Source organism: Perca fluviatilis, chromosome 16 (assembly GCF_010015445.1).
Source record: "Perca fluviatilis chromosome 16, GENO_Pfluv_1.0, whole genome shotgun sequence".
NCBI lineage: Eukaryota > Metazoa > Chordata > Actinopteri > Perciformes > Percidae > Perca > Perca fluviatilis.
The window spans coordinates 22800122-22813719 of NC_053127.1; the positions used below are offsets into that span (position 1 = coordinate 22800122).

The 13598-nt window shown below is 43.4% G+C and overlaps 1 protein-coding gene across 7 annotated transcripts in view; it reads left to right on the forward strand.

Annotated features, from left to right (window-relative positions):
* Positions 1–13598, forward strand: part of LOC120544409 (spectrin beta chain, non-erythrocytic 1) — a 49886-nt gene that overhangs the window by 33561 nt on the left and 2727 nt on the right. For 4 of the 7 annotated variants that reach the window (XM_039778116.1, XM_039778122.1, XM_039778118.1 and 1 more), the window contains 30 exons: positions 382–497; positions 817–929; positions 1018–1205; positions 1334–1451; positions 1664–1822; positions 1933–2235; positions 3011–3164; positions 3267–3661; positions 3766–4029; positions 4112–4323; positions 4680–4817; positions 4922–5141; positions 5311–5847; positions 6600–6802; positions 6889–6979; positions 7191–7337; positions 7532–7795; positions 8028–8252; positions 8373–8462; positions 8659–8937; positions 9034–9164; positions 9283–9487; positions 9593–9967; positions 10087–10331; positions 10424–10562; positions 10723–10807; positions 11355–11551; positions 11749–11873; positions 11990–12065; positions 13129–13206. In XM_039778116.1, the coding sequence (XP_039634050.1) occupies positions 382–497; positions 817–929; positions 1018–1205; positions 1334–1451; positions 1664–1822; positions 1933–2235; positions 3011–3164; positions 3267–3661; positions 3766–4029; positions 4112–4323; positions 4680–4817; positions 4922–5141; positions 5311–5847; positions 6600–6802; positions 6889–6979; positions 7191–7337; positions 7532–7795; positions 8028–8252; positions 8373–8462; positions 8659–8937; positions 9034–9164; positions 9283–9487; positions 9593–9967; positions 10087–10331; positions 10424–10562; positions 10723–10807; positions 11355–11551; positions 11749–11873; positions 11990–12065; positions 13129–13206 (5872 nt within the window). The remainder of the gene's footprint in view (positions 1–381; positions 498–816; positions 930–1017; positions 1206–1333; positions 1452–1663; positions 1823–1932; positions 2236–3010; positions 3165–3266; positions 3662–3765; positions 4030–4111; positions 4324–4679; positions 4818–4921; positions 5142–5310; positions 5848–6599; positions 6803–6888; positions 6980–7190; positions 7338–7531; positions 7796–8027; positions 8253–8372; positions 8463–8658; positions 8938–9033; positions 9165–9282; positions 9488–9592; positions 9968–10086; positions 10332–10423; positions 10563–10722; positions 10808–11354; positions 11552–11748; positions 11874–11989; positions 12066–13128; positions 13207–13598) is intronic. The other 3 variants (XM_039778119.1, XM_039778120.1, XM_039778117.1) reach the window with 2 other exon arrangements.

A 13598-nucleotide genomic window follows, 5' to 3' on the forward strand; every position in this document is an offset into this window, starting at 1 on the left:
TTACGATATATATATATATATATATAGGCCCCCCCAAACTGTTTTACACCCCTCTAATGCCCAAGTAAGCTCATAATGAAAACATGGTTCACGCAAGAATAAGCAATAATTGACAGGAGCAGTTTGCCTAATCCACAGATGAAAAGCCTTTTTGCGTGCAGATGACTATACCTAAATCCAATGGATTGTTTAATGCATCCTGGTGTGTAAACAAATGTTCTGGACTATGCTATTGATTGGAGTGTACTGCATTTTTTTTTTTTTTTTTTTCTGTACCACAAGGAGATTTTATATGTCAGCCTGAATGATATTGCCATTGGCATGCACTCTATTCTGCAATCTGTACGTATTAAATCCATATTTGTTCCCTGGCCATTGCAGACCTGACGTGATTGAGTTTGACAACCTGAAGAGGTCCAATGCTCACTACAATCTCCAGAATGCTTTCAATGTGGCTGAGAAGGAACTGGGGCTTACCAAGCTGCTGGACCCAGAAGGTGAGTGGGTAAAGCCTCCACAAAAACATGAAGCATTCCTGTCACAAGTCACGCTGAAGGCCTGACACTGTCAACTGGTGCCTGTTGTCTGAAACAGATTGATGGCTGTTAGACTATGGAGGATTAATGGAATTAGTTACAGCTTAGACAACACCACATCACATGTCAGCTACACTGACATCACAAAAAGCATGTACAAAGATAGTAACGGTTTGGCACCTATTAAACTCCTCATTCAGGCTGTTTTGGGAGCCAAACCTAACCGTTTTGTTTGTGCATGATGAGTTCACTTGCAAATCATCATGTGGCCTTTTTTCAGATGTTAATGTTGATCAGCCTGATGAAAAGTCCATCATTACCTATGTGGCGACCTACTACCATTACTTCTCCAAGATGAAAGCTCTGGCAGTGGAGGGCAAACGAATTGGCAAGGTTAGCTGTGTGTATTTATACATTTATGTGCAAAAAGTAAAACCTTTGATTACAGGTGCCTTGATTCACAGATCTCTCTTGGTTGCAGGTACTGGACTATGCTATTGAGGCTGATGAGCTGATAGAGAAGTATGAGACTCTCGCCTCAGAGCTGCTGCAGTGGATTGAGCAGACCATAGGGACGCTCAATGACCGGCAGCTAGCTAACTCACTGAATGCTGTGCAGAACCAGCTCCAGGCTTTCAACTCATACCGGACTGTGGAGAAACCCCCTAAGTGAGCAACAAAAAGCTGGTTTAATATAACCCAGTGAATGGCACATTGTGCCATTCACTTGTTATCCATTACAATTCAAGTGTAAAGTTGTACAGTATGTTAAACAGAGGTGGTGACTGTCTCCACAGATTTACAGAGAAAGGAAACTTGGAAGTTCTTCTCTTTACTATCCAGAGCAAGATGAGGGCAAACAATCAGAAAGTCTACATGCCAAGAGAGGGCAAACTCATCTCAGACATCAATAAGGTTTGGGTTGCTCCTAGAAATGGCTCAAAATGGTTGTCCATCTAGAAACGTGATGTAATCAGTTTGCTAAGTAAGCAACTTATTGCATACCTACAAAGAAATTATTCATGTTGACTAAGTTAATGGAGTTTCACAAAATTGGCTTTATCACTTATGCAGTATTGGTATTCTAGTTGCAGGATGTTACAAACTTCCTGTGTTTCATGTGGCAGGCATGGGAGCGACTGGAAAAGGCAGAGCATGAACGAGAGCTGGCACTGAGAAATGAGTTGATTCGCCAGGAGAAGCTGGAGATGCTCGCGGCCCGTTTTGACCGCAAAGCAGCTATGCGGGAGACGTGGCTAAGTGAGAACCAGAGGCTGGTGTCTCAGGTAGTAAAATAAAGTTTAATTTAATTAACCACAGACAAATGTGTGGCTACATGTATTATTTCTACATTGAATAGTTTTACTGTGATAAGCTCACTTTCCTCTGTTATTAGGACAACTTTGGAACTGACTTGGGAGCCGTGGAAGCTGCCACCCGTAAACACGAAGCAATTGAGACAGACATTGGGGCATATTGGGAGCGTGTGGCTGCTGTGGAGGCTGTTGCCAAAGAGCTGGAAGCAGAGAGGTACCATGATGTGCGGCGTGTAATTGCGCGAAGGGATAATGTGCTTCGACTCTGGGAATACCTGAAAGAGCTTCTGGCTGCACGCAGAGAGCGGCTGAACGCCCATCGTGACCTACAGAGACTCTTTGAGGAGATGCGCTACATCATGGACTGGATGGCAGAGATGAAGGTACTGACCCACTCAACACAATGCATGCTGTTAACAGTGCTCACATTGTTCTAGCTTGTTTTGAACTAGTGCTTTGCATTCCTACATTCTGTTGGCTTTCTTTTGATCCCTTTCAAAGTTAGCATTTAAGGTCTTCTGGTCATTTCTCAGTTGAGAAAGAGTATAAACCGGTGTTTGACTTGCTGGGGGACAGCTGGGATAGAAATATATATGTCTGTGTTTGTTTGTCTTGGGTTGGAGTTGATTAGGACGATAATCCATTTCTTCTGGTATTTTTAGTGGTTACTGGGATCATGATGTTGTCTTGGTGATTTAACCAACTATTACCATGTAATTAGAATGCTTATATACAGTTTATTACTGTATCTGTTTTTTAATTGTGTTTGTAGCACAATGTCCTGTTTAATGGTTTTATGCTCTAATGGCTCAGATTAGAGGATTTTTCTCTGCTATGGTTTGAGTAAGGCTCGGGCTCCCTGTTTGTTTAGATTAATAGTCTGAAGCTACAGTTTAACATTCTGTTGCCAGCAATTATTTGTTTTTGGTCTTTTAAAATATCACTGAGTGCAAGGCATAGCTCATAACATGGTTATGATTCAACATGTATACTGTAAATGTCTGTTATGTTCAAATGTTGCCCACTCTTCACACATCCTTTTGGTGGACACAATACACAACCTAGATTCCTACCTTTTTGGGGTGTTGTTGCAAACATACATTTTTTTTGTTGAAGATAAATTAACCAAATATTCTACTGAACTGTGTTCTGTTTCAGGGCCGTCTGCAGTCCCAGGACAGTGGCAAACATTTGCATGATGTGTTAGACCTACTACAGAAACACACTCTGGTAGAGGCTGACATTTCAGCTCAGGCAGAGAGGATCAAGGCAGTGCAGGGAGCCGCACAGCGCTTCACTTCCTATGAACAGGGTAAGTCTTACATATTCTCTGTACAGACCATGCAGCTTTAGTCTCACCTATTTGTGCACAATATCTTAAGTGCCATGTATTCTTGCCTTTTCTAATTGCCAGCCTACAAACCATGTGAGCCGGGACTAGTAAGTGAGAAGGTTGACCTGCTTGGTCAAGCCTATGAGGAGCTTGGTCAGCTTGCTGGAAAACGCAGATTGCGCCTCGAGGACTCGCACCACCTGTGGCAGTTTCTGTGGGATGTGGGAGAGGAGGCAGCCTGGATCAGGGAGCAGGAGCAGATCCTGGCCAGTGGAGACTGTGGACGTGACCTCACTTCTGCCCTTCACCTTCTTAGCAAACATGAAGCCTTCAGGGATGAGATGGCAGCCCGTTATGGCCCCCTGAGTAACAGCATTGCTGCTGGAGAAGCTTTGGTTCAGGAGGGTCACTTTGGAGCCCCAGAGGTCACCGAGAGGATTGAAGATATCCGTGCACAGTGGACACATCTGGAGGAGGTGGGTGCAGATTGTGATTATTTCTATTTGTATTTGTACAGTATAAAGCTTTTCCAAATAGTTTTTTTTGTATTTGTCATTTTCTTGTTCTCCATGCTCCCCAGACAACTAAGCTCAGAGAGCAGAGCCTTAAGGAAGCGGTGGCCCTGCACCAGTTTCAAACGGATGCCAATGACATGGAGGCATGGATCATGGAGACACTTAGACAGGTGTCCAGTCAGGAGGTGGGCCACGATGAGTTCTCCACCCAAACACTCGCTCGCAAGCAGAGGGAGATAGAAGAGGAGATCCAGAGTCACCGCCCCGGCATCGACTCACTGCATGAGCAGGTCCAAGCACTGCCACAGGCCTACATACATTTCCCTGAGGTATGTGTGCTTTGTTTTTAATACTTCTTCAGTCATGACGTGCTCTTTGTAGTACTAAATTATTGTTTATGGCTGACTGTAGGTGGACGGTCGCTTACCTGCTATTGAGCAGCGCTTTGAAGAACTGGAGTCTCTGTCAGCAGCTCGGCGCCAGGCTCTGGAAGGTGCCCTGGCCCTCTACCGCATGTTCAGTGAAGCTGGTGCCTGCCAGCTCTGGGTGGAGGAAAAGGAGCAGTGGTTACATGGCATGGAGATCCCTACCAAACTGGAGGACTTAGAGGTGGTGCAGCAGAGGTTAGTCTGGGCATTTATAGAAGGGGAGAATGTTAAAACAGAAGATTTGAGTTATTTTAAACATGATGGTGGCTAAATACTTCTAAGAATAATAAATAAGAATCCATTCAAATAATTAGATTTTTAAAATCAAACACATGAGGTAGTGTTGATGAAATACCCCAGAGAAAAAAAATTGTAAGAAAATTCAACAATCCCCAGTACATTATTTTGTAGCTCTAAACTTGTTCTTAAAAGTATACAAAATGTCAATGCCTTCTCTCACAAATACTTTAATTATCTATGGAAATATCCAGTCTAAATTACATGAGACTTTTCAGAATGAGTGAACTGATGTTGGTCTATTATTTATGCAGATTCGAGACACTGGAACCTGAGATGAACAACCTAGGCATTCGTGTCAACGATGTGAACCAGGTCGCAGAGCAGCTGCTGAGCTCCGACAACTGTAGCAAAGCCCAAATCCACCAGACACGAGACCAACTGCACAACAGGTCAGAGCTAACATATGAGCCCTATGAAAGCCCACTACTTTACACAGAAAAATATTTGTACTCAACATTTTTACCATAAATATTACATTTGTTGTGGTCCCTAGATGGAAGGAGTTTGAACAACTGGCTGGCCAAAAGAAAGTAGCTCTAGAGTCGGCCCTTAACATCCAGAACTACCACTTGGAGTGTAATGAGATCCAAACTTGGATGAAGGAAAAGACCAAAGTGATTGAATCCACCCAGAGCCTGGGCAATGACCTGGCTGGAGTGATGGCACTGCAACGCAAACTCACTGGCATGGAGAGGGACCTGGAGGCCATTCAGGTATGGAGAGGTCACATGCAGAGACTTATTGCTAAGGGATGGGAACCGAACAGTCTATGTAATAGACAATGTAAAAACCAGGGGAATTAATAGCAGGGTTATTTTGGGCTTTATGTTGAGGTATCTTGTCATCATATCTGCATTAAAATAATTTTTCATATCCTTTCAGGGCAAACTGGATGACCTGAGAAACGAGGCTGAAAAGCTGGCCACGGAACATCCAGATCAGGCTGGAGAGATCCAAGGACACCTGGCAGGGATTCAAGAGGTGTGGGAGGAGTTGAATGCCACCATGAAGCGGCGTGAGGAGTCATTGGGCGAAGCCAGCAAGCTGCAGGGCTTCCTTAGGGATCTGGATGACTTCCAGTCCTGGCTGTCCCGCACCCAGACAGCCGTGGCCTCGGAGGACATTCCCACCTCTCTGCCAGAGGCTGAGAGTTTGCTAGCCCAACATGAGAGTATCAAGAATGAGGTGGATAACTATAAGGAGGACTACGAGAAGATGCGGGCGGTTGGTGAGGAGGTGACCCAAGGTCAGACCGATGCCCAGCACATGTTCTTGGCCCAAAGGCTCCAGGCACTTGACACTGGCTGGCATGAGTTGCGTCGCATGTGGGAGAACCGCCACAGTCTTTTGGCCCAAGCCTTTGACTACCAGACTTTCTTGAGAGACGCAAAGCAGGCAGAGGCTTTCCTCAACAGCCAGGTTAGGAAAATACACTTCCAGAGAGCTATGGCGTCATTGAAACAAAAAAACATTCATCAACATACAGCCTTATTGGCACAGTCTACAGTCCAGCAGTTAGTGCCAAAATCAAAGCCAAATACTTGTGTGTACCTGGAAAAACTAGAAATATTGCATGATTTAAGTAAATGATTAAGTCTTTAATCAGGGCATTGGTTAAAGTGACTAGGAATTGGATATAAATCTAAATCTAATTCAAATTTTTCACCAGACCCACCATTACCCTCATGTTTAAGCTCAGCGTTTACCCTATATTAATCTTTATTATGGTTGTGTGGGTGTTTGTGGTTTGTTTACATTGGTGCCCAGTTATGTGTTTTCACGCGCTCTCAAATCAGAGCAACTGGGATGAGAAAAGTAAGCTGTACTGTAAGTGGGTCATAGGCCTAGATTTGTATGGTGTAGGCCGCTATACTACAGTATGTCTATTTTGATGTCATCAAATCCAGAGACCTGCTAACATAATTCTGTGGCACAAAAAATGAAATTGGGGGAAATTAAAGTTCATTAACATGTAAGGACTGGAACAACCTTAAGTATGGATTTGAAGGCAGCTGCAGCCAAATTATATTTGTAGCTCATTCTAGTTTGAATTATTCAGTCTTTCCCCAGTTTGTACTTGTTTTAAATGTTTTACTCTCAATATATCAATTACAGTAAACAAACAAGCTGAACAAATCAAGACAAATCACATTCCTTTCCTCTCTGTGTAGGAGTATGTGCTGTCCCACACGGAGATGCCCACCAGTCTTCAGGGAGCAGAGGAGGCCATTAAAAAGCATGAGGATTTTCTCACCACCACAGAGGCCAGTGAGGAGAAGATTACTGGTGTGGTTGAGGCTGGACGGCGCCTCATTAATGACTGTAATGCAAACTCTGATAAGATCCAGGAAAAAGTTGATTCCATCCAGGAAAGGTTAGAGCAAGCATGTTTTTTTTTTAATATATATTTGATGTTTGAAAAATACAAGTTAATTTAGCTTTCTCCTTAATTTTCTCCAGGCATGTTAAGAATAAGGAGGCTGCAAATGAATTGCTGACAAAGCTTAAGGATAACCGTGAACTGCAGCACTTCCTCCAAGATGGGCAGGAGGTAAAAAAAATGTTTTAATAATGTAATGAATAAATAAGTAAAGATTCTTAAAGGATACATTTGTGAAAGTTACCTAGTATTGTGAATAGAAATGGCTTCTTTAATCATAAGAAACAAACTATAGAATGTGTGTTAATCACTTGTATTTCTTTATATATTAGAATATATTAGAAATAATGCTTCTTCCATAACGCTATTCTCTTTTCTGTAGCTCACATTGTGGATCAATGAAAAGATGCTGACAGCACAGGACATGTCTTATGATGAGGCCAGAAATCTTCACAGCAAGTGGCAGAAACATCAGGCCTTCATGGCAGAGCTGGCCTCCAACAAAGACTGGCTAGACAAAATTGATAAGGTGTGGCCATTTTTCAAATGTAATGTACTTGAACATCCATTCACCTGTCGATGGGATTGTTAATGGCTGATCAATAAGGCTAGATAGCATTTTATCTAAATATATTTTTTTCTGGGGGCAATCTGTTAGGACTGACATTACCAAAGCAAATTTAAAGTAAATTCAAACTTGTCCTTGTTTCCTGTCTCCAACAGGAGGGTCAGGCACTGGTGGCCGAGAAGCCGGAGCTGAAACCTGTTGTTCAGCAGACTCTGGAGGACCTACAGCGTCAGTGGGAGGAGCTGGAGGGCACGACCCGCACCAAGGCCCAGTGCTTGTTTGATGCAAACCGGGCAGAGCTCTTTACACAGAGCTGCTCTGCTCTCGATGTCTGGCTGAAAAACCTTGAGGGTCAGCTGTATAGCGATGATTATGGCAAAGATTTAACTAGTGTCAACATCCTGCTCAAAAAGCACCAGGTATACCACACTGTGCAAGCAAAGCACAATCTATGCCATTGTTGCTGTCAAGAAATACTGTTCATTTTATACAAAACATGTCTGATTTTAAATGTGCTGGAAAAGCAACAGAATGTATTATATAAATCTTGAACTTGCTGAGTTCAAGTTGTGAAAATGGCCAAATCTGTTAAGTAGAGATGGCCAAATGTCATATCTTCTTGTCTAACATCGTTGTACTGTCCCTGTGTAGATGCTTGAGCACCAGATGGAGGTCCGAGAGAAGGAGGTGCAGTCCCTCCAGTCTCAGGCTCTGGCCCTGTCCCAGGAGGACGCTGGACTCGCTGAGGTAGATGGTCAGCAAAGGCGAGTCACTGATAACTTCTCCAACCTTCAGGATCCTCTCGAACTGAGGAGACAGCGACTACTCGCCTCTAAAGAAGCACATCAATTCAACAGAGATCTGGAGGATGAAATTGTGAGTCAGATTATCTGACTGATAGCAGAAATTAGATATAGAAGTTTGGAGTAAGTGTTTCTATTGCATCCGGTTTTGCCCGATGCTCAACTTTTATTAATTTGTCTGATTTTCTCTCAGCTATGGGTGAAAGAGCGGATGCCCCTGGCGGACTCCACAGACCATGGAAAAGACCTGCCCACCGTACAGCTGCTAATCAAGAAGAACCAGGTACAATGATACATTTGTTTTTACATTTTTAAAAACAATTACTTTTATAAAATATTGCAATGCATGGTAATTAAAATGAAGATAAAGGTGACTTGGACTCATTGACATCTCTACATTGTTGAACACCTTCACTGAGTATACACATAATGCAAGCGTGAGGTGAAATGCCAACCCAGCTTCTCTGTTTCTAAATCAGACATTGCAGAAGGAGATCCAGGGCCACCAGCCACGCATCGATGACATCCATAGACGAGGCAAGACTCAGAGCCAGGTAGATGGTGAGAGACAGTCCGTCCTAGAGGAGCGCCTTGTTGAGCTGCAGGACCTCTGGGACCAGCTGATAGCCGAGACAGACAAGCGCCATGCCCGCCTAATAGAGGCCAATCGCGCCCAGCAGTTCTATACTGACGCAGCGGAGGCGGAGGCGTGGATGGGAGAACAAGAGTTACACATGATGTCAGAGGAAAAAGCCAAGGTTAGACGAGACAAAATAAAACATAGTAGTAGTAGTGCCCCTCTTTTACAATCTTCTGTCTTGAGAAAATGTGACCATTTCTCATTTGTCTCCCAGGATGAGCAAAGTGCACTAGTGATGGTCAAGAAGCACCAGACCCTGGAACAGGCACTTGAAGACTACGCCCAAACCATTCACCAACTCGCCAACAGCAGCCGTCTCATGGTCACCAGTGAACACCCAGAGAGGTGAGAGAGCACAAATGGATATGAATGTTGAAGTGTCAACTGTGACAAGCCTTCTTATGAAGAAAGTTGTACACCCACAACCACTGATCTGTCTTGCTCCCTTTTGTCTTTTACACAGCGAGAGAATCACCTTACGGCAAGCTCAAGTTGACAAACTGTATGCAGGGTTGAAAGACCTCGCTGAGGAGCGTCGTGGGCGGCTTCAGGAGAGACTGCGGCTGACCCAGCTGAAGCGGGAGGTGGATGACCTGGAACAGTGGATTGCTGAGAGAGAGGTGGTTGCTGGCTCCCATGAACTAGGACAGGACTATGAACATGTCACAGTGAGTATTTTTTCACCATCACATACATTGGAGACACTGAAGCTCAGGGAAATTTAGCTGAATTAATTATGTTTCCCGCTTTTGCCCTGATTTTTCTTCTTCTAGATGCTGAGAGACAAGTTCCGGGAGTTTGCTCGTGACACCAGCACCATCGGCCAAGAGCGTGTAGATGGTGTTAATGGGCTGGCAGATGACCTGATTGAGTCAGGTCATCCTGAGAACGCCAGTGTGGCTGAGTGGAAGGACGGGTTAAACGAGGCTTGGGCTGATCTGCTGGAGCTGATCGACACGCGCACACAAATGTTAGCAGCCTCCTATGAGTTGCACCGCTTCCATCAGGATGCCATGGAGGTGCTTGGACGTGTTAAGGAGAAGAGGGAGGGGCTGCCTTCTGACCTTGGCCGTGATCTTAACACTGTTCAGCATCTACACAGACAGCACAACACTTTTGAAAATGACATCCAGGCCCTTAGTGGACAGGTCAGCTATCTGTTGTTGTTGTTGTTGTTGTTAATAATAATAATAATAATAATAATAATAAATAATAATTCCAAGAGAGCCATGTGAATAGGAAACTGACCCCTCTTTGACCTTTATAGGTGAACCAGGTGCAAGATGACGCAGCGCGGCTGCAGAAGGCTTATGCTGGGGAGAAAGCGGATGACATTAACAGGAGTGAACATGCTGTGACTTCTGCCTGGGAGGGCTTGATTGAGGCCGGTCAGGCCCGCAGGCTCCTCCTGCTGGACACTGTGGAGAAGTTCCGCTTCTTCAACATGGTGCGGGACCTCATGCTCTGGATGGACGGTGTCAACCTGCAGATAGATGCACATGACAGCCCCAGGTGAATGTTTATGCTTAACTTTCTAATGACTTTATGCTGTACTGTAATGCTGGTATAAACAGTGTAACAAGTTTCTATTTCTATTGTCCCAGGGATGTGTCTTCTGCAGGGCTGGTCATTGCCAATCATCAGGACATCAAGTCAGAGATTGAGACCAGAGCAGACAGCTTTACTGCCTGTATTGAGATGGGAAATACTCTTATCAACAATAATCACTATGCAGCTGATGAGGTATTATGTAGTGGATCACTTTCACTTTTGTCTGAAGTTATATTAATGCATATTTACAAGAAAGTAAAAAGAGAACACACCTGATGGCCCATTGTGGGTTATTACTTCATGTCAGTCTTTTCATGTGTCCTCCCGTTACTGAATGTTCCTTGATTCACAGGTCCGGGAGAAACTGGCTCAACTCCAGGAAAAGAGAGAGAAAATCAATAAAAAGTGGCAAGACAAGATGGACCATTTACAAATTGGTATGCATGCTGAACATGTTTTAGGCTCTGTATAAGAGCACATGTAATAGTTCCATGGAAAAAGAAATGTGAGGGATACTTTGGTGTGGTAGCAGACAAGATACAAACAGGTATGTATGTTCAGTTTGAAGGTTGACATGGCAGCCATCATTTTTTCCTGTCAAGACTTGTGAGGTAAACAGCACAATGCTATAAGGTATACACTACATGCTATTCTATAAGCCATGTGAGCTTACACCTATTTGAATGGTGTTGATTGCACTATGGCAAAAGTAGAGCCAGGACTAACTTTTTTTGGTTCGTCTGCATTTATTTTTTATTTTGTGGTCCTCTTTGCCTGGGCAGTGCTGCCTGCACCTACCGGCGATGAAACCTGTGTTTTTTGCCATTAAGCTATTGAGCTTTTGGTCTGAAAGGGCCAAAATGTGTATCTGACTCACTACTAATAGTTTCTGATGCTGTTTATACTGCATGTTTTAAGTTCTCATAATTTGTTGACTCTCTTTTTTTCTCTCTGTCTTCTGCTCCCCTTACCTCTGCATCTCAGTGCTGGAGGTGTTGCAGTTTGGACGCGATGCCTATGTGGCAGAGTCTTGGTTGGCAGGGCAAGAACCTCTGGTGCGAGCAGCAGAGCTGGGCTCAAATGTGGATGAGGTAGAGAGCCTAATTAAGCGCCATGAGGCCTTTGAGAAACTTGCTGCAGCCTGGGAAGACCGCTTTGTGCTGCTGGAGAAACTCACTACAGTAAGTAGAGAGATAACTAAATATCCCAAAGATTCATATAGCAAAGATTGTACGTGTATTTGAGAATGGTTTGGATTTGTTCTGAGTGGCCTGGTAGATACAGGATGTCCACCACTCATCTATGAATGTAGGCATTGATTCTCCCTCACTCATTAAATTTTTAGTTTAGAAAGCACTACTGACTTTCTATTTTTCAGCTTGAGGAGCATGAGCTGCAAAGGAGGAGAGAGGAAGAAGAGAGAGCACGGCGACCCCCTACACCACCCCCAGCAGAAGTAGCACAATCTGAAGCAGAAAGTCATGCACATGATTCTGCAGCCAGGTAAACCAAACGAGAGTACTGCAGAGAGTTCTGGTAGAGCAGAGCGGTGTTGGTGTTTAGAATCAACAGACAGAACAGTTTTTTATTAACATGCTTTCCCTCGCTCTCAAACGCAGAACCAGTCTGGACCAGACCACACTCAATCAGTCGGTGTCAGTGAATGGAGTTCACAGCGACAACGACACATCACAGGTGAGTGTTTCGTAGATCCAAATGTTTTGAGTGCTACAGGATTTTTTACCTTAGGCCTCTGACATGTGATGTCCTGGAATGTCTTTTTTTTTTTCTATGTTCCACACCTCATCTACTACATTATGACATGGATTTGTAAGAATCATAATCACTCAATCGGTGTTAAAACATTTATGAGAAATGTCTTTTAATGTTGCCATAAGATGTCCACATCTAATAATATTACATGACAGAAACCTGGCGAGATTTTGTTGCAAATCATGAATTTCATGAAAATATACGAGTTGTAAAAGAAACTTGTGTGTATCTCATACATATAACACATGGTGTAACTGCATGTAAATGTGTGTCTCTGTCTGTTCTACTAGCAACAGTGTTGTTCCGATACATATTCCCTTGTCATATGGCAATAATTGCTATTATTCAATTGAAAGAAACATCTTTATTTTTTTTTTGCCAGAGTTGCCATTAAGTCTAATTTATGAAATGTTAATGTAAGCAAAATACCTAGAAACAATATATATGTAGCAATATTTTTATAATATGGATAAGCAGCAGAGTTTAGCTGATGGCTATTGTTGATGCCAAATACGTGGGAAGCACTTTTTTCTGAAAAGAATCAGTGCCACTCGGGGTTTGCAGAGAAAGGAACTCACCCACCACCTCAGGAACCCTGATTCAATTTCACAGGGCACCTGTGAGGAGGAGGATGGGATCTTGGTAGGATACAGTAAACTACTAATGCATGTTACGATCCTAGTGAGAGATCCTCACTGGCAGATGAATATAAGCACCTTGTGGAAAGCAGAAGTAAACTAATGTTTTGGTTTGCAGCTGACACTACAGAGAAGACTCAGTCAAAGAAAGGGAGCCATTTCTGTATTGAGTGAACCTGTTATTGTTTTAACAGTTAATCCACAACGTTGTTGACAAATGTTATTTAAGCCAGTCATAATGGTGATGTCTCTGGAAAAAAAAGTTCTAGAAGTGCATCCCAGTTTTTAACTTTGAAGTTTCTGCCACAGACAGACTTCTTAACAATGTCTTATTGCGTTTTTATCAGCAGTTATTGTCGCTATCGTTGTCAGTGGGAAAGAAATCAGAGCCTAAACGTGTGTGTAAGCCAAAGCAGCCGGAGCGTGTGAGTACCAAGCCGTGGTCAGCTGTGTAGCTTCCCCTCGCCCCCGTCACAGCCTCCGCTCAGCTCCTGGTCAACTGCAGTGCCTTTTTTCCTTCTGTTGAGAAGCCATCGCTCTCTGTCACAGATGCAAACCATTGCTTTATTTATTCATGTTTCATTAATGAGAGTCCCATTGTTGTTTTAAAGGCATGATGCTGATTCATGAACAAATTGTCTCATGGATCAGTCTGCTGTTGTAAATGTGCTCATATTGACCAGGACAGGAGTGACTGTACATGTAAAATCCAGAGTTGTAAATGTGGTGATATTTGTAGCCGTTCAAAGCTGATTTATATGTAGCTTGTTAGTCCTTTCCTATATGTGTACACTCCTTGTGATGAGTGATATTCATT